The sequence below is a fragment of the Poromitra crassiceps genome (genome assembly GCF_964638095.1).
Source record: "Poromitra crassiceps genome assembly, chromosome: 19".
In the NCBI taxonomy this organism is placed as follows: domain Eukaryota; kingdom Metazoa; phylum Chordata; class Actinopteri; order Beryciformes; family Melamphaidae; genus Poromitra; species Poromitra crassiceps.
Genome location: NC_139646.1, coordinates 26,190,410 through 26,209,067, shown reverse-complemented (window position 1 = coordinate 26,209,067; position 18,658 = coordinate 26,190,410). Strand labels below are relative to the sequence as shown.

At 45.0% G+C, this 18,658-nt stretch overlaps 1 protein-coding gene across 1 annotated transcript in view; it reads right to left on the bottom strand.

Annotated features, from left to right (window-relative positions):
• Nucleotides 1-1,832: 1,832 nt before the first annotated feature.
• The window catches only part of LOC310793672 (dolichyl-diphosphooligosaccharide--protein glycosyltransferase subunit TUSC3-like), a 120,837-nt gene continuing 104,011 nt past the window's right edge, over nt 1,833-18,658 (bottom strand). The window contains 3 exon segments of the mRNA XM_083655526.1: nt 1,833-2,082; nt 5,548-5,638; nt 18,294-18,368. Coding sequence (XP_083511652.1) covers nt 2,067-2,082; nt 5,548-5,638; nt 18,294-18,368 — 182 coding nt within the window. The 3' untranslated portion in view covers nt 1,833-2,066.

The following is an 18,658-nucleotide window of genomic DNA, read 5'->3' as shown; positions in this document are numbered from 1 at the left end:
GTGGTTTGACCCACACAGCCTGTCTCACATTCAGCCAGAGAGGTTAGGCCTCAGGGATGAGGTTTGACCCACACAGCCTGTCTCACATTCAGCCAGAGAGGTTAGGCCTCAGGGATGAGGTTTGACCCACACAGCCTGTCTCACATCCAGCCAGAGAGGTTAGGCCTCAGGGATGTGGTTTGACCCCCACAGCCTGTCTCACATTCAGCCAGAGAGGTTAGGCCTCAGGGATGAGGTTTGACCCACACAGCCTGTCTCACATTCAGCCAGAGAGGTTAGGCCTCAGGGATGTGGTTTGCCTCACACAGCCTGTCTCACATTCAGCCAGAGAGGTTAGGCCTCAGGGATGAGGTTTGCCTCACACAGCCTGTCTCACATTCAGCCAGAGAGGTTAGGCCTCAGGGATGTGGTTTGACCCACACAGCCTGTCTCACATTCAGCCAGAGAGGTTAGGCCTCAGGGATGTGGTTTGACCCCCACAGCCTGTCTCACATTCAGCCAGAGAGGTTAGGCCTCAGGGATGAGGTTTGACCCACACAGCCTGTCTCACATTCAGCCAGAGAGGTTAGGCCTCAGGGATGAGGTTTGACCCACACAGCCTGTCTCACATTCAGCCAGAGAGGTTAGGCCTCAGGGATGTGGTTTGACCCACACAGCCTGTCTCACATTCAGCCAGAGAGGTTAGGCCTCAGGGATGTGGTTTGGCCCACACAGCCTGTCTCACATTCAGCCAGAGAGGTTAGGCCTCAGGGATGTGGTTTGACCCACACAGCCTGTCTCACATTCAGCCAGAGAGGTTAGGCCTCAGGGATGAGGTTTGACCAACACAGCCTGTCTCACATTCAGCCAGAGAGGTTAGGCCTCAGGGATGTGGTTTGACCCACACAGCCTGTCTCACATCCAGCCAGAGAGGTTAGGCCTCAGGGATGTGGTTTACTACTTTTTAATGCACTCTTTAGCTCTCCCTCATCACTTTACTACTTTTTAATGCTTTTAATGCACTCTTCATACACATGTATTATTTTGTGTTTATGAGACACTGAATTTGCTTTATGTATGAGATGAGCTATACAATTACCATTTCCCCTCCTTTCAACTTTTTTGTAATTTTTAAATCTTGACCCCCCCCCCCCCCGCCCCATTTTCTCTCCAATTGTACTTGTCCAATTCCCGATGATGTCCCGATCATTGCTCCACCCCCTCTGCTGATCTGGGGAGAGCCGTGGACTAGCACCGGACAGCGAGGAGTTTCACCGGTAGGACGTAGCGCCTGGAAGGATCACACTATTCCCCTCAGTTCACCTCCCCTGCCCCGAACAGGCCCGACCGACCAGAGGAGGCACTAGTGCAGCGACCAGGACACCCTTGCCCACCTGTAGACACGGACAATTGTGCCTGTATGGACGCCCGACCGAGCCGGAGGTAACACAGGGGATCGAACCTGCGACCCCCCGTGTTGGTAGACCCCCCGTGTTGGTTGCTGCTACCCGGACGCCTCACCCAACTCTTTCTGTCTGGATCAAAGAAGAAATGTGCTAATTGCCTCGGCTTGTTGTTCTCGCTGCATCTATGCAGAACGTCCAACCACACAAACCCAGACCCAGCACACAGACCCAGCACACAGACCCAGCACACAGACCCAGCACACAGACCCAGCACACAGACCCAGCACACAGACCCAGCACACAGACCCAGCACACAGACCCAACACACAGACCCAGCACACAGACCCAGCACACAGACCCAGACCCAGCACACAGACCCAGCACACAAACCCAGCACACAGACCCAGCACACAGACCCAGCACACAGACCCAGCACACAGACCCAGCACACAGACCCAACACACAGACCCAGCACACAGACCCAGCACACAGACGAGTCACAGGCCTTTTCTTCTCCAGTGTAAGACGCAACATTTATTGAATATTGGGCTCGACGATAGCGGTTGATACAAAACAAACACATCATAAACACATCATGCACTCTAGACTCGACTGCTTTCTCTTCTTCAAGTATCTTGACTCTTCTTCTTCTCCTCACCTCTGACCTCCTCTGCTCTGCTTTCACTTGATAAGGAAGCTGCAAGTGAGAGAGAGAGAGAGAGAGAGAGAGAGAGAGCGAGAGAGAGAGAGAGAGAGAGAGAGTGAGAGAGAGAGAGAGAGAGAGCGAGAGAGAGAGAGAGAGAGAGAGCGAGAGAGAGAGAGAGAGAGAGCGAGAGAGAGAGAGAGAGAGCGAGAGAGAGAGAGAGAGCGAGAGAGAGAGAGAGAGAGACAGAGAGAGAGAGAGAGAGGAGCGAGAGAGAGAGAGAGAGAGAGAGAGAGAGCGAGAGAGAGAGAGAGAGAGAGACAGACAGAGAGAGAGAGCGAGAGCGAGAGAGAGAGAGAGAGAGAGAGAGAGAGAGAGAGAGAGAGCGAGAGAGAGAGAGAGCGAGAGAGAGAGCGAGAGAGAGAGAGACAGAGAGAGAGGAAAAACAAACAAACAAACATGTTGAACATATGAATACCAGCTTGTGCTTTATGGCAAATTCATTGGTATCAGAAAGCATATATATCATCTAGCCAAATCTAGCATTGGGGAAATTGCTCCAAAGCCTGCTGATAATGCCTCTATCATTCAAGAGGAAAGGAAAATGAGAGGAGAGGTGAGCAGTCACTGAAAACACCCATATGGTATTAGAGGGTACAACGCATGTACTTATCCATAACCGACAAGAAGTTGCTGATCCAGACCTTTTACCTGCAGCTGAATGTAAAGTAGCAATTTAAAAAGTAGTTCCTGCAGGCTTACAGCTCCACACAAACAGTGAACTATGCAGTCCATCTACAATATGGATTGTACAGAAATTGTTGACATTCTATCAAGACAATGGCATTGCTTAAAATACTTGTGTCTCAGCACCATGGTGATATGACATCGTACAGTACCATGGTGGTATGACATCGTACCATAGTGGTATGACATCGTACCATGGTGGTATGACATCGTACAGTACCATGGTGGTATGACATCGTACAGTACCATGGTGATATGACATCGTACCATGGTGGTATGACATTGTACCATGGTGGTATGACATCGTACCATGGTGGTATGACATCGTAGAGTACCATGGTGGTACTGTACGAAGCTGCATCAGTGCATCTAAAGGTCACTCACTGACACAGCTGTAGTTTGCTCCTTAAAGGCACAGTTCACGCCAAAATCAAGAATACATATTTTCCCTCTTAACTGTAGTGCTATTTATCCATCTAGATCGTTTTGGTGTGAGTTACCGACTTTTGACGCCGTCTGCCTTCTCTCCAACTGAACTACACCCACTTGCTGCTAGCTACTGTAGCTGCTGCTAAGCTGCCGCTAGCTAGCAGCTAGCGGGTGAAGTTCAGCCAAAAGGAAAGTTACATCCCTGTTAGCTGCTGCTATGCTGCTACTAGTGGATGTAGTTCGGTCAAAAGAAAATAGTTCCTACACGAAAGTGCTCACAACGTGGTATGTGGATTATCTTGAGTAACCGGGTCATGATTTCTGGAAATAGACCTTTTTCAAATGTATTTTTTGGCGCCTTGAGCGCCACAAGCTGAGTACCACCCACTTCCATTGTATTCGGGAGAAGGCAGACATCTCGCGGCCGATATCTCCAAAACTCGGCAACTCACACCAAAACAATCTAGATAGATAAATACTGTAGCAGTAACAGCAGGTAAGAGGAACAATATATATTTTTGCTAGCGGTTAGCGTGGATGAGGGCAGAAGGGGAGATGGACTGGGTTGGAGCTCTCAGATGTCAGCCCGCTGCTCTGCTCTGGAGCTGGAGCTTTCTGGTGTTCAGCTGAACCGGAGACAGACTCTTACTCGGTGGACTCTTGGAGTATAAATCTGTTTTATGTCATGGCGACCTTTAGCTCAAAGTGGGACCAAATTGCTGCTGTTCTGGCTCGCTGAGCAGAGGGGTTTGATGTCTGAACTCAGTCCCTATATGGCCTGTAGAGAGTATCCATGACGGAGCGTTTTGACCCTATATGGCCTGTAGAGAGTATCCATGACGGAGCGTTTTGACCCTATATGGCCTGTAGAGAGTATCCATGACGGAGTGTTTTGACCCTATATGGCCTGTAGAGCTTTGTGTTCTAGCTTTGTGCTTTGAGCCTATAGAGAGGTAGTCTCTTAGAACAGACGAGTTGGCTTCCGCAATTTTCAAATGCTCTCGCCATACCGTCTGTACGTTAGACCCCCAGAACATGCACAAGGAAGTAGTGAAAAAAACCTTCACACCGGAAGGAAGTTCGACGGAATCTGACCAATCACGACACGCGTGTCCACGAAAAATATGTTCCCCCCGGAAACTTAAACCGATGCAGGTTGCTAATGCTAGCAGTGCTTTAGAATTACCATGGAAGCTACGCCGACGAAACCGGTGAAATAAGACCCTGATAGACGTAAACGATGTATCCGCGGCTTGGAGGAACCTCGTGCAAGACGTGCACTTATTCCAGAGTTAAACGAAAGTGATGAGGTAAGTTGCTAACGTTACTGAGCTTATCGTTCGTCTTACTAATCAGCGTTAGCTAACGATAGCTACAGCAGTATACAGCTAGTTAGCTAATGTTAAATTCTGATTGGACGAATGAGCGGAAGTCCCGCCTTTCAACTTCCTCTTCCGTTTGGTGCATGATTCTCCCCCACGAAGTACAGACTGTATATAGCTGCATCTGCCGGATGTAGATAATACAGTCTGTTTTAAGAGACTAATAGAGAGGCAAAGTGAAACGTCACTTCCTGCTTTCTCCCTGTACCAGCGGTGAAGAAAATATGGATGGCGGTGAACGGAGAATAGAACGTTACTTTTTTTTATCCCGTTTGAATTGTGCCACGGGGTGCCAACGTTCATTTTGTCAATTTAAAACATCACTTTGCATGGAAAGAAAGTCGCAGTTTGTCGTCAAACTGAAACGTAGGGGTTAGCTTCGTATAAAAACTACATAGCTCGTGGAAGCTTGTGGCATGTCGCCGGTCTTCAGCTTTGCCGGTAGAGAAAGTGACGTCACTTAGGCGACAGTGTATGTAGTCTTTCTGAATTTATAACTTCTAGTGCAACAGTTTGTACTGTCCTAGTACTAGGACTAATACTAGTCCTAGTATTTCAGATACATGCGGGGGAAGCTATGGATTTCAAAGAAAGTCAACGAGTCAACATTTGAACTCCAGTTCTCTGTGGATGGGGCGGCTCTGGGCTGGTCCCTTGAGAGCGAGCGCGAGCCTTGGCTTAGCTTTGGGAAAGAGAGCCGTCCATGTCCACAAATAGGGATTGAGCTGCCTCCAGATCAGAAGGAAGAATGAAAAGGGATGTATTCTGTTTTGGCCTGGGTGTTTTATTTTTTATTTTTTACAAAACGTCAGCAATAAGTGATTTTATGTCAAACCTCTCTGTGATTTGAAGATTGGTCAGACGCTCCCATATGGCCTGTGAATAACTGTTGACAAAGCTGAATGAAACTTTGGCTGGGGGAGGGGTTGCGTGGGCGGCGCTGTGTGGTTGCCATAGTTACCTGTAGGGGTACCCGTGGTACTTGGACCTGAAGATGGAGAGCAGGAAGCTGAAGAAGAAGACCACCAGGCCCAGGCCCACCAGGCAGATGACTGCAGGGAACAAACAGCACAGGGTCTGTCAGGCTAACCAAGGCTTTTCAACACATTACTGTTAGGATTATAAAAACAATTCTACCACTGACGGAATATAACGCTCACTTTAGTTAGGTAAAGGTGCAAGTGTCTGTTAGAAGCATTACGCTACCTGCAATTAATTTCATCCTCAAAACATGCTAATTCTGTTGAAATGTCTTTAGAAACCTATTTTAAGTAATAAACCAAAAATATGCATTTTTAGGCAATACATACAACTAGAGGTGGAAACTCTGGAGAGGATGTGCCGTGGGGGCAATTGTTTTTTAGGTGTGACCTAGTCTCGCTAGCCAGCCTCTCTTCCTTTCCGTCAGAGAGTCTGGCGCCTTGGAAACAGGCAACAGGGATCAGCCCGCCCCTGCTCTAAAGCTGCTCTCCCATTCGAGCGGCTGTTTCGGTGGCAGCAGGATATCCGCTCCCCCGCTTGCAAGCTCTGTCACGCTCTGTTCATTGGCTCCGACCATATGTCAATCAGAGCGGCTTCCGCTCCCATGTGTGTCGCTGTAATGCTCCCGCCGAACGCTAACTAGCTAGCGTAGAAAGCTAACGGCAGAAACCTACAGGCTAACTCGTTGCTACACGCTGAAAATGGCAAGTTTGGAAGAAAATTTGGATTGTGCAATAAAGAAGGCCTGCTCGGCACAAGTTCCACCCCGAAACTATTTTCCAAGGGCACTAACGCTAAGCACCGCCCAAGACGAGGATGATTGGTTTACCCAAACAGAGATTTTTTTTCGCAATCCCACAATGGAAACCTGCGGCGCCAGACTCTCTGACGGAAGGGAAGAGAGGCTGGCTAGCGAGACTAGGTGTGACCAAACCCTTGCCAACTCATATGGGATTTAGACGTGGCACAGGTAGTGGGGTCTAGACGTGGCACAGGAGGAGGAGGTGTCCTGGGTGACTCGGGCACAAAGGAAATCTAACATTTGCTCACACGCCATTGGAAAGGCTGCCTCACATAGAGCCTGGTGCAAATCGTCGTGCTGGAAAACGTGAAACCAACTCGAACCCACTTTTACTTTCATAATGAACGTCTATTGAGATGTCAGGGGGATGCCTCACTTTGCATGGCCTCTCTCTCATTAACAGCCTGGGCGAGTTGTGTTTGCGACCATTATCAGCTTATAGCCTTAGCGGTTAGCCTGGAGTGGAATAAACATGTGTGTGATCTTTGATCTGTGCGGGGAGTGTGTGTGCGCCTGTGAGTGTGTGTGTGTGCGGGGAGTGTGTGTGTGTGTGGGAGTGTGTGTGTGCGCCTGTGAGTGTGTGTGTATGTAGAGGCTAATCCTTGAGGAGCGCTGTGTTAAATTAAACTGTCGCCGGCGTCTGAGATTGTTAATCAGGGATTAGGAAGAGGACCTCTCCTGGAGACTAAACAGCCAGATATCTGCGTGTGTGTGTGTGTGTGTGTAGTGGGAAAGTTCTGTGTGTGTGCTTGTGCGTGGGTGTGTGTGTGTGTGTGTGTGTGTGTGTGTGTGTGCGTGCGTGCGTGTGTGTGTGTGAAAGAGATAGACTGAAAGTGAAGTGGATTCTGTGTTGGAAGACTCGCCTAGGAAAGTGAATCGAAGAAAATACAAGACATTTCCCTCCCTGTGTCAATTTGTTATGAAGGTATACGGACCAAAAATCATATTTCTGTATTTTTTTAGCCTGAATGGCGATGCACAATATCTCAGTATTTTCTACGGGGCTAAATGTTCAGTTGTTAGTCAAAGCCACATGGGAGACATCACAAGCACGTTTATTAAAAAAACAAGATAGCGCTAGGCAATATAGACAAAATCAAATATCACAATATTTTTGACCAAATACCTCAATAACCATACAAGAACCATATCATATTGATATATTTCCCAGCCCTAAGTTGGAGTGTGCTGGAGTGTGTACAACACTTTGTTGTATCATATTTCTCTATGGCGACAGGCCGCAGCTGAAACACACACACAGTCGACATTCCTCGCTATCCTTCACTGTCAGCTCCCCTGTACAGTAACTCTTCCCTCTCTCTCCCCTCCTCCCCCCCTCTCTCTCTCTCTCTCTCTCTCTCCCCCCCCCTCTCTCTTGCTCTCTCTCTCTCTCTCTACAGTGCATTGCCTACATTTGCAATTCGTCATGTGAAACATCCAACACACACTTCAGGGGATATCCTATACTGTGATTGAGCCGTGTGTGTGTGTGTGTGTGTGTGTGTGTGTGTGTGTGTGTGTGTGTGTGTGTGAGAGACAGCGTTTGTAACGAATTGATGTGACAATCGAGTCATAATCCATCTACCACACACACACACACACACACACACACACACACACACACACACACACACACACACACGGTCTCCAGGGCAATCAGTGCTCCTGTGAGAGTGTTTTCTTTTACATCTAGTTACATCTACTCTTGTGAGGACAAACAGAGATAAGGGTGAATCTGAGAACATTTGATCAACACTTACTTTAGTAAAAGCATCAAGGTTTTGTGTGTACGTGTGTGTGTGTGTGTGTGTGTGTGTGTGTGTGTGTGTGTGTGTGAGCAAGAGAAAGTGTGTGTCTTCATTAAGTATACTATAGTAGGATGTATCTCCCATTGCTCATCTATTATGACTAAGCTGTGTTTTAGTACACAAGCATGGACACGCACACACACACGCACACACACACACACACTTCACACACACACACACACACACACACACACACACACACACACACACACACACACACACACACACACACACACACACACACACACACACACACACACACACACACACACACACACACACACACACTTCAGCATGGTAATAAAGTGATTTATGCACTTGGTGTAATTTGAGGAGAATAATTTGCTCCAATGGCAAAGACAGTAATGGAAGTCTTACTCTCTCTGAATCCCTCTCTTCTGATAACTCAGTTCACTTGCAGTGGCATGCTACATTATAATGCATTCACATTGCACAACAATGACTGAATGTCATATCAATGTTATTGTGCAATCACACTGATCATTGATTTTCTTTGGTCACAGTCATGCTTGATGTGAACGTAACCTTAAGCCCCTTTTACACAGCCTGTGAAAGCCGCCATCGTTGCGTCATTACGCCTCGCCTCCGGTTTAAATAGTCTGCACTGGCTATCCATATCCATGTAGCTCCTCCCACCTCTCTCATCCACTGATTATGCAGACAGTATTTAGCTCCTCCCACCTCTCTCATCCACTGATTATGCAGACAGTATTTAGCTCCTCCCACCTCTCTCATCCACCGATAATACAGACAGTATTTAGCTCCTCCCACCTCTCTCATCCACCGATAATACGGACAGTATGTAGCTCCTCCCACCTCTCTCATCCACTGATAATGCAGACAGTATGTAGCTCCTCCCACCTCTCTCATCCACTGATAATGCAGACAGTATGTAGCTCCTCCCACCTCTCTCATCCACTGATAATGCAGTCAGTATGTAGCTCCTCCCACCTCTCTCATCCACCGATAATGCAGACAGTATGTACTGTAGCTCCTCCCACCTCTCTCATCCACTGATAATGCAGACAGTATGTAGCTCCTCCCACCTCTCTCATCCACCGACAATGCAGACAGTATGTACTGTAGCTCCTCCCACCTCTCTCATCCACTGATAATGCAGACAGTATGTAGCTCCTCCCACCTCTCTCATCCACTGATAATGCAGACAGCATGTAGTGATTTTGTAGTCTGTGCTCTTCTTCAGTGTGTATGCACTGACCTCTGGTGCAGATGCCCATGAAGTGAAGTGGCAGACAGTTTCCTGTAGCTGCGCTCAGCAGTATGGCAGCTCTGTACATGCTGGGGATTTAACAGCCTTGTCTCTTGATTAGGCTTCTTCTATTCAAGCATAATCCTCTATCTCTGACAGACGGCTATTCTCCATGTTGCTGCACCGTGCACTTATTTCATTTGTTGGTGCGTGCATGTGTGCACGCACGTGTGTGTGTGTGTGTGTAGGCGTGCATGTGAGTGTGTGTGTGTGTGTGTGTGTGTGTGTGTAGGCGTGCATGTGAGTGTGTGTGTGTGTGTGTGTGTGTGTGTAGGCGTGCATGTGAGTGTGTGTGTGTGTGTGTGTGTGTGTGTGTGTGTTTGTGTGTGTGTGTGTGTGTGTGTGTGTGTTTGGCTCCAGTGAGAGGCGTGTGGGATATCAAAGTGTGTATTCCGCGTACGCGTGCCTAACATGTGTGTTCTTGTGTTCTCTTCATGATAGCATTAGCGTGAAAGCATTAGCGTTAGCTTGCGCTGCAGTCAAATGTAATCTGCGTGCTGCTGTGTTTGCTTGGCTTTATTGAAATTAGCAGGGGGCAATTATACAAAGGAAGAGGTTGAATTAAAATAAACGTGGCTGCTATGGAAAAAAATAATTATAATATGCAAGTTATGAGCAGGGAGGGGGAGAGAGAGAGAGAGAGAGATACCTGATGGAGAATTACAATTAGAGAGAATTGGCAAATTAGTCCTCTCTCTCTCAATGCAAGTGGTATGGCAGCAATAGACAGGTGATAATTATTATGGGTATGTGCACGTGTGTGTGTGTGTGTGTGTGTGTGTGTGTGTGTGTGTGTGTGTGTGTGTGTGTGTGTTCGTTCCAGGCACATGTTTGATACCGAGCAACAAGACTGAAATAGTTACAAAGTACAGTAATTATCATTTTAATTGCCACAGAAAGAGAACTCATGAGTAAAACTGTACAAAAAGACCAAAAGTTGATCACCTTGCCTTTAGATTTCTTGTTTGTGTGTGTGTGTGTTGTGTGTGTGTGTGTGTGTGTGTGTGTGTGTGTGTGTGTGTGTGTGTGTGTGTGTGTGTGTGTGTGTGTGTGTGTGTGTGTGTGTGTGTGTGTGTGTGTGAAGCTCTGCTTGGTCTCATTATCTAGAGATGATGCAGAAACTCTGCTTGTCTCATTATCTAGAGATGATGCAGAAGCTCTGCTTGTCTCATATCTAGAGATGATGCAGAAGCTCTGCTTGTCTCATTATCTAGAGATGATGCAGAAGCTCTGCTTGTCTCATTATCTAGAGATGATGCAGAAGCTCTGCTTGTCTCATATCTAGAGATGATGGAGAAGCTCTGCTTGTCTCATTATCTAGAGATGATGCAGAAGCTCTGCTTGTCTCATTATCTAGAGATGATGCAGAAGCTCTGCTTGTCTCATTATCTAGAGATGATGGAGAAGCTCTGCTTGTCTCATTATCTAGAGATGATGCAGAAACTCTGCTTGTCTCATATCTAGAGATGATGCAGAAGCTCTGCTTGTCTCATTATCTAGAGATGATGCAGACGCTCTGCTTGTCTCATTATCTAGAGATGATGCAGAAGCTCTGCTTGTCTCATTATCTAGAGATGATGCAGAAGCTCTGCTTGTCTCATTATCTAGAGATGATGCAGAAGCTCTGCTTGGATGTGAAAGGAAAGAGGTGAGAGCTGGCATGTCAGTGGGGTCATTCAGAGTTTCTGAGGGAAAGTCACTTCTGACATGTTTCTCCTCTTTGTAAAGATAATGGGCTTATGGTCCAATCAAACCACTGGTGTGAGATAGAGGCTTCCAATCATCGCAATCCAGGTCTAATGTGTTTATGGTAATTAAACCAAGGTCGTAGTATGAAGTTGACAATGATACATTGGTGCTTAATGTTTTATTGAGTGTTGCCTCAAACGAGACACAAAGGTTTGTTGAAAATGAAACGTCCTTTTTAAGAGCATCTTTGGCAGAACTCGGACGCTAATAACAGCCGGCTTCTTAGTTCAGAAAGCCCCAATGTACATATTAAATATCTCCCACATTATTATCCAGCTTCTCCACGATGCGCTTATTGTTTATGATTAGCTACATAAAGCCTATCTTTAACCTCAAAGACAGAAGGGGCAGTCAGTCTTGTGACTGAAAGACAGAAGGAGCAGTCAGTCTTGTGACTGAAAGACAGAAGGGGCAGTCAGTCTTGTGACTGAAAGACAGAAGGAGCAGTCAGTCTTGTGACTGAAAGACAGAAGGGGCAGTCAGTCTTGTGACTGAAAGACAGAAGGGGCAGTTAGTCTTGTGACTGAAAGACAGAAGGGGCAGTCAGTCTTGTGACTGAAAGACAGAAGGGGCAGTCAGTCTTGTGACTGAAAGACAGAAGGAGCAGTTAGTCTTGTGACTGAAAGACAGAAGGAGCAGTCAGTCTGGTGACTGAAACACAGAAGGAGCAGTCAGTCTTGTGACTGAAAGACAGAAGGAGCAGTCAGTCTTATGACTGAAACACAGAAGGAGCAGTTAGTCTTGTGACTGAAAGACAGAAGGAGCAGTCAGTCTTGTGACTGAAAGACAGAAGGAGCAGTTAGTCTTGTGACTGAAAGACAGAAGGGGCAGTCAGTCTTGTGACTGAAAGACAGAAGGAGCAGTTAGTCTTGTGACTGAAAGACAGAAGGAGCAGTCAGTCTTATGACTGAAAGACAGAAGGAGCAGTCAGTCTTGTGACTGAAAGACAGAAGGGGCAGTCAGTCTGAGATCTTAAAAATAGCACAGTGCACGTAAGTTGAATCAAGCTGAACTTGAGACTTGAACAGTAAGGCCTTGAGACATGGAGGCATTTAGATAATTAAATATAGGACATTTCACACATTTCTCTGGGCTTGCAGACACTTTGTAATATCAGAGGTAATTGGTGTTCAGTCTCTAATTGATTGACTGGGCTGTAAATACACACTTAACAGCATGAGACAGCTAAATGAGTTCCAACTGTCTCAAGACTAACTTGAATGATTAAAAGCAAAATGAATCTCTTCTTGTCGAGCCAAATAACGCTCATTTTAATAAAGCCACGCAGAAGCACTTGCGCGTCAAAGTAAATCAAGCATATTGAAATGAAGGTACATCGCGGGGCAAACAAACAAAATGCTCACGTCTGTGCGTGCCAGAGCGAATCGAGCGCTCCTCGAGCATATCTGAACACTGTCGTTGCGTATGCAGAGGCGGTAATGGGGCAGGTTAGGGGGTCATCTTGGTGATTAACTGGAGAGCGAAACAAGCGCTCCTCATCTCTGCAGCTGCTCCGGCTAATTGGCAGTTATGAAAATACACGTCACACTAATGATAGTATTGCGCCGCTGTTGCATTTATGCACGGTGGGCGGAGGGCGTGTTCGTGTGCAGCGTGTTCTCTGCTGTTAAATAAACCTTTTGCCATTCTAATATTCAATCTGCTGCTTAGAAACCATCATCATCATCTATTCTCTCTCCTCCTCCTCCTCATCTCTACTCCAATACATTGACTTATAAATACAATCAATTCGATTTACATTTAAACGTGCTGTCCAGCCTAAACTCATCAACAGCACCTTGCAATGAGAGGCAGCCAAGTGTGTCTTCTTCAAAGCCACTGCTCTCTCTTGGTCCATTTCAACTGATAATGATGTCTAGTTAAAGAGATGGTCTCTCTTGGTGATCGACTGTAAATTGTGTCTGTATGTATAAGTCATTCTACTTTGCTGTTTCTTTCATGTGACTTTCACCCATTTGGGTAACATTTTATTTGAATAGTACGTCTACAGAGAGTCTACTACACAGAGTATTTGTAACATCCAACAGCTTATTAGTTGATAATCAACTGCTTAATAGGGCTGTCACTTTTTATTCGAAATTCGAATTCAACTTCGAATGTGGGGGAGGAGGGCATGTTCGAATGTATAATTGACCTGTTCGATTTTTTTTATTTTTTATTATTATTATTATTATAAAAAAATAATTATTAACCAAAATTAACCAACTGCTGCTTGCTGGTAATGTTAATCCCATGTCAGAAAAAGTCTCCAGATTTGTCGCGTTAGTCTCTTCTGAGAAAGATTGTCTCCAGGGTCTGAAAAGTTGTCTCGAGTTGGATGCAGCCAAGTTTGTGAGGCAGTGTTGTGACTGTGAGCGTCCAAGCTAACACGTCGGGCCGATGCCCGGTGGCCTGGCCTGCAAAAATATATATATATATATAATAATAATAATAATAATAATAATAATAATAATAATAATAATAATAATAATAATAATAATTTTTAATTAACCAATTCGAATTCAAACATTTTGCGGGCAATTAAAGTTTGTTCGAACTTTATTTTGGGAAAAAGTGACAGCCCTGCTTAACAGATGTTTCAACGATTATCTATAGAGTCTATGTGACAATTCATGAACACACCTCTTCCAAGTGATGGAGGTGTGTGTGGAACCAGGTGATGGAGGTGTGTGTGGAACCAGGTGATGGAGGTGTGCGTGGAACCAGGTGATGGAGGTGTGTGTGGAACCAGGTGATGGAGGTGTGTGTAGAACCAGGTGATGGAGGTGTGCGTGGAACCAGGTGATGGAGGTGTGTGTGGAACCAGGTGATGGAGGTGTGTGTGGAACCAGGTGATGGAGGTGTGTGTGGAACCAGGTGATGGAGGTGTGTGTGGAACCAGGTGATGGAGGTGTGTGTAGAACCAGGTGATGGAGGTGTGTGCGGGAAGCAAACAGAATCTGTTGTTGAATAACTAATAAGCTGTTCAAACAACATGTACTGTACGAAGCCAAAACGTTGAATTATTGAATGTTGTCAACTAACAAGCTGTTGAAATGTTACAAAATACTCTGTAGCCCCGGGGGTTCCCAACCCTCTTTTGGCTTGTGACCCCACTTTGACGTCACAAACATCTAGGGAAGAGATGTGAAACAACAACAACAATGTGAAAAAGGGAGTAGAAAATGAGTAGAAAAATGTAAAAATAAGATCAACAACACAGGGGAGTCAAGAAACAAAGAAAGGAAGGTTAGAAAAAAAACTAATCAAAAAGCGAGGAAAGACACTTTCTGATGGAGTGACTTGCGTTATTGAAGGTAACTTTAATGGACTTATTGTAGGGACTTGGCACTGCTTCACACCCTATGCACTGGCTGCTTGCCACGGTGCTAATCAATGAATTCAAGCTTTTCACAGCTGTCACACTTAAAGTCCCTGGAAACCAAAATCCACAAAAACGTTCTAACTATGTTATTTAGGGTCTTATGTTAGTAATTGTGTGCCTCAGAAATTATTATACATTACTTTCAACCCAAAGCCTTAAAATCGACACTTTTCTACAAGATTCTACAAGATACTTCCTCATTGAAGAGAGCAGTGCGCGAGGTGCTAAAATGCAGGAGCTTATGACGTCATAAGCTCTATATAACCTTTGTACACGCGCGCAACCCGCCCGTCCGTTCTTTGCCCCCACAGCGCTCGCTCAGTGTCTGTCTGTCTCCCTCCCACTCTGTGTGCTGTGTGTCGAGCGCTATGCTGCCTGCTCTCTCTCTCTCTCTCTCTCTCTCTCTCTCTCTCTCTCTCTCTCTCGGGACTAGTGAGAGAGAGAGAGAGAGCAGGCAGCATAGCGCTCGACACACAGCCTGGTGACGCGAGGTTACTCACACACACACACACACACACACACACACACAGTAGCGCTGTGCACTCGCAGCGCAGAGCAGAGATCTCTTCCTCTCAGTACGCTATGCGCGGAGCAACGCGCGAACACACACACACATACACACACACACACACACACACACACACACACACACACACACACACCCCATCTATCTTTCCTTCTCTCTCTCTCCTTCTCTCCCTCTCTCTCCGAGAGAGAGGTCTCCTCCGAGAGAGAGAGTGAGAGAGGGAAATTTCCCTGCTGCAGACGGGACACGCCCACACAGTCCGCGGGAGAAAATACACTCTAAAAACTAATTGATTCTCATGACTTTTGCCATGACTGTCAAACCTAAATTTATATACTTTGCGACGTTCATCATCGTTCAAATTTGGCTGGTGGCTTATTAACATAGGGTCCTGTGATGTGATGATCTCAAAATGCTAAATAATAAAGAAATATTTCTGGTTTCCAGGGACTTTAATGTAAGTCGCTCTGCAACAGACGGACAATGTAACATGTAATCATGTGATTGTACAGTAAGTCTATGTAATCATGTGATTGAACAGTAAGTCTATGTAATCATGTGATTGTACAGTAAGTCTATGTAATCATGTGATTGTACAGTCAGTCTATGTAATCATGTGATTGTACAGTCAGTCTATGTAATCATGTGATTGTACAGTAAGTCTATGTAATCATGTGATTGTACAGTCAGTCTATGTAATCATGTGATTGTACAGTCAGTCTATGTAATCATGTGATTGTACAGTAAGTCTATGTAATCACATGATTGTACAGTCAGTCTATGTAATCATGTGATTGTACAGTCAGTCTATGTAATCATGTGATTGTACAGTAAGTCTATGTAATCATGTGATTGTACAGTCAGTCTATGTAATCATGTGATTGTACAGTAAGTCTATGTAATCATGTGATTGTACAGTCAGTCTATGTAATCATGTGATTGTACAGTAGGTCTATGTAATCATGTGATTGTACAGTAGGTCTATGTAATCATGTGATTGTACAGTCAGTCTATGTAATCATGTGATTGTACAGTCAGTCTATGTAATCACGTGATTGTACAGTAAGTCTATGTAATCACGTGATTGTACAGTAAGTCTATGTAATCACATGATTGTACAGTCAGTCTATGTAATCACGTGATTGTACAGTCAGTCTATGTAATCACGTGATTGTACAGTCAGTCTATGTAATCACGTGATTGTACAGTCAGTCTATGTAATCATGTGATTGTACAGTCAGTCTATGTAATCACGTGATTGTACAGTCAGTCTATGTAATCATGTGATTGTACAGTCAGTCTATGTAATCATGTGATTGTACAGTCAGTCTATGTAATCATGTGATTGTACAGTCAGTCTATGTAATCATGTGATTGTACAGTCAGTCTATGTAATCATGTGATTGTACAGTCAGTCTATGTAATCATGTGATTGTACAGTCAGTCTATGTAATCATGTGATTGTACAGTCAGTCTATGTAATCATGTGATTGTACAGTAAGTCTATGTAATCATGTGATTGTACAGTAAGTCTATGTAATCATGTGATTGTACAGTAAGTCTATGTAATCATGTGATTGTACAGTAAGTCTATGTAATCATGTGATTGTACAGTAAGTCTATGTAATCATGTGATTGTACAGTCAGTCTATGTAATCACGTGATTGTACAGTCAGTCTATGTAATCACGTGATTGTACAGTACGTCTATGTAATCACGTGATTGTACAGTCAGTCTATGTAATCACATGATTGTACAGTCAGTCTATGTAATCACATGATTGTACAGTCAGTCTATGTAATCATGTGATTGTACAGTCAGTCTATGTAATCACGTGATTGTACAGTCAGTCTATGTAATCATGTGATTGTACAGTCAGTCTATGTAATCATGTGATTGTACAGTCAGTCTATGTAATCACATGATTGTACAGTCAGTCTATGTAATCATGTGATTGTACAGTCAGTCTATGTAATCATGTGATTGTACAGTCAGTCTATGTAATCATGTGATTGTACAGTAAGTCTATGTAATCATGTGATTGTACAGTCAGTCTATGGAATCACATGATTGTACAGTCAGTCTATGTAATCATGTGATTGTACAGTCAGTCTATGTAATCATGTGATTGTACAGTCAGTCTATGTAATCACATGATTGTACAGTCAGTCTATGTAATCATGTGATTGTACAGTCAGTCTATGTAATCATGTGATTGTACAGTAAGTCTATGTAATCACATGATTGTACAGTCAGTCTATGTAATCATGTGATTGTACAGTCAGTCTATGTAATCACATGATTGTACAGTCAGTCTATGTAATCATGTGATTGTACAGTAAGTCTATGTAATCACATGATTGTACAGTAAAGGTCCTTGCACACAGAGTCCGAATTGTTCGCTACGTTTTTTTAATCCGTCATCCGGGAAAAAAACGTCACGCACAGATACCTTGCCCACTGAGTCCGATGCGTTAATTATCCAATATTCGTTGCGAAGATTCGCAACGAAAAGAAAACTACCGCGATCCACAACTGGCAGTGTGTCTGTGTGGCTCTCTGTCTCTCTCCTCCCCCCCCCCTTCCCCACACACACACACACACACACACACACACACACACACACACACACACACACACACACACACACACACACACACACACACACACACACACACACACACACACACACACACACACACACACACACACACACACACACACACACACACACACACACACACACACACACACACACACACACACACACACACACACCGCGTCCCGCATTCCAAGCTGGTCTGCAATCACCCGGCACATTCTGTCTTTTAATTCCGAATCTCTGTATTCCTGCTTTGCCATAAAATGCTTTGTGCTGGGAGACGAACTGAATTAACTTCTCAGACGCCATTTTTCATTGTGAATAGCAACACTACGGCGGCTCTGGGTGGTCAAACACCTGTCAAAACGATTTCATGGATGCGGAAAAACGCAGAAAATCGAACCTCGTCCGAAAACTTAAATGACGGACGTAATTGTCGGACTCGGTGTGTCAATGATGATTGACACAAATGAGGTCGTATTTTTATTTTTTTCATGCGTCAATTTCGGACGAAAAAACGGACTCTATGTGCAAGGACCTTAAGGCTATGGGTCTGTACTCACTCCTCCGCTTGCCGACGTCTCCCTTGGAGGTGGCAGCCTCGTTCAGCAGCACCATCCCCATGGTGATCGCTGCATCTGGGACAAGGTTGTCAAGGCAACAACACACACACACACACACACACACACACACACACACACACACACACACACACACACACACACAGAAAGAGAGAGCAGCAACACACAGTCCCAGGAGGGGCACTTGGACATAATACAGTACAGGTACCCCCCTCGCTGTTGGATGTTCATATTAAACATAGCCAAAGTAAAAAAGAAAAAGAGGTAAATCTATGTGAAAGTTATCCCTTTAGCAAAAATGGCAGGATTTTATGGAATTATTTACCTATCATAATGCAAGAGGTTGT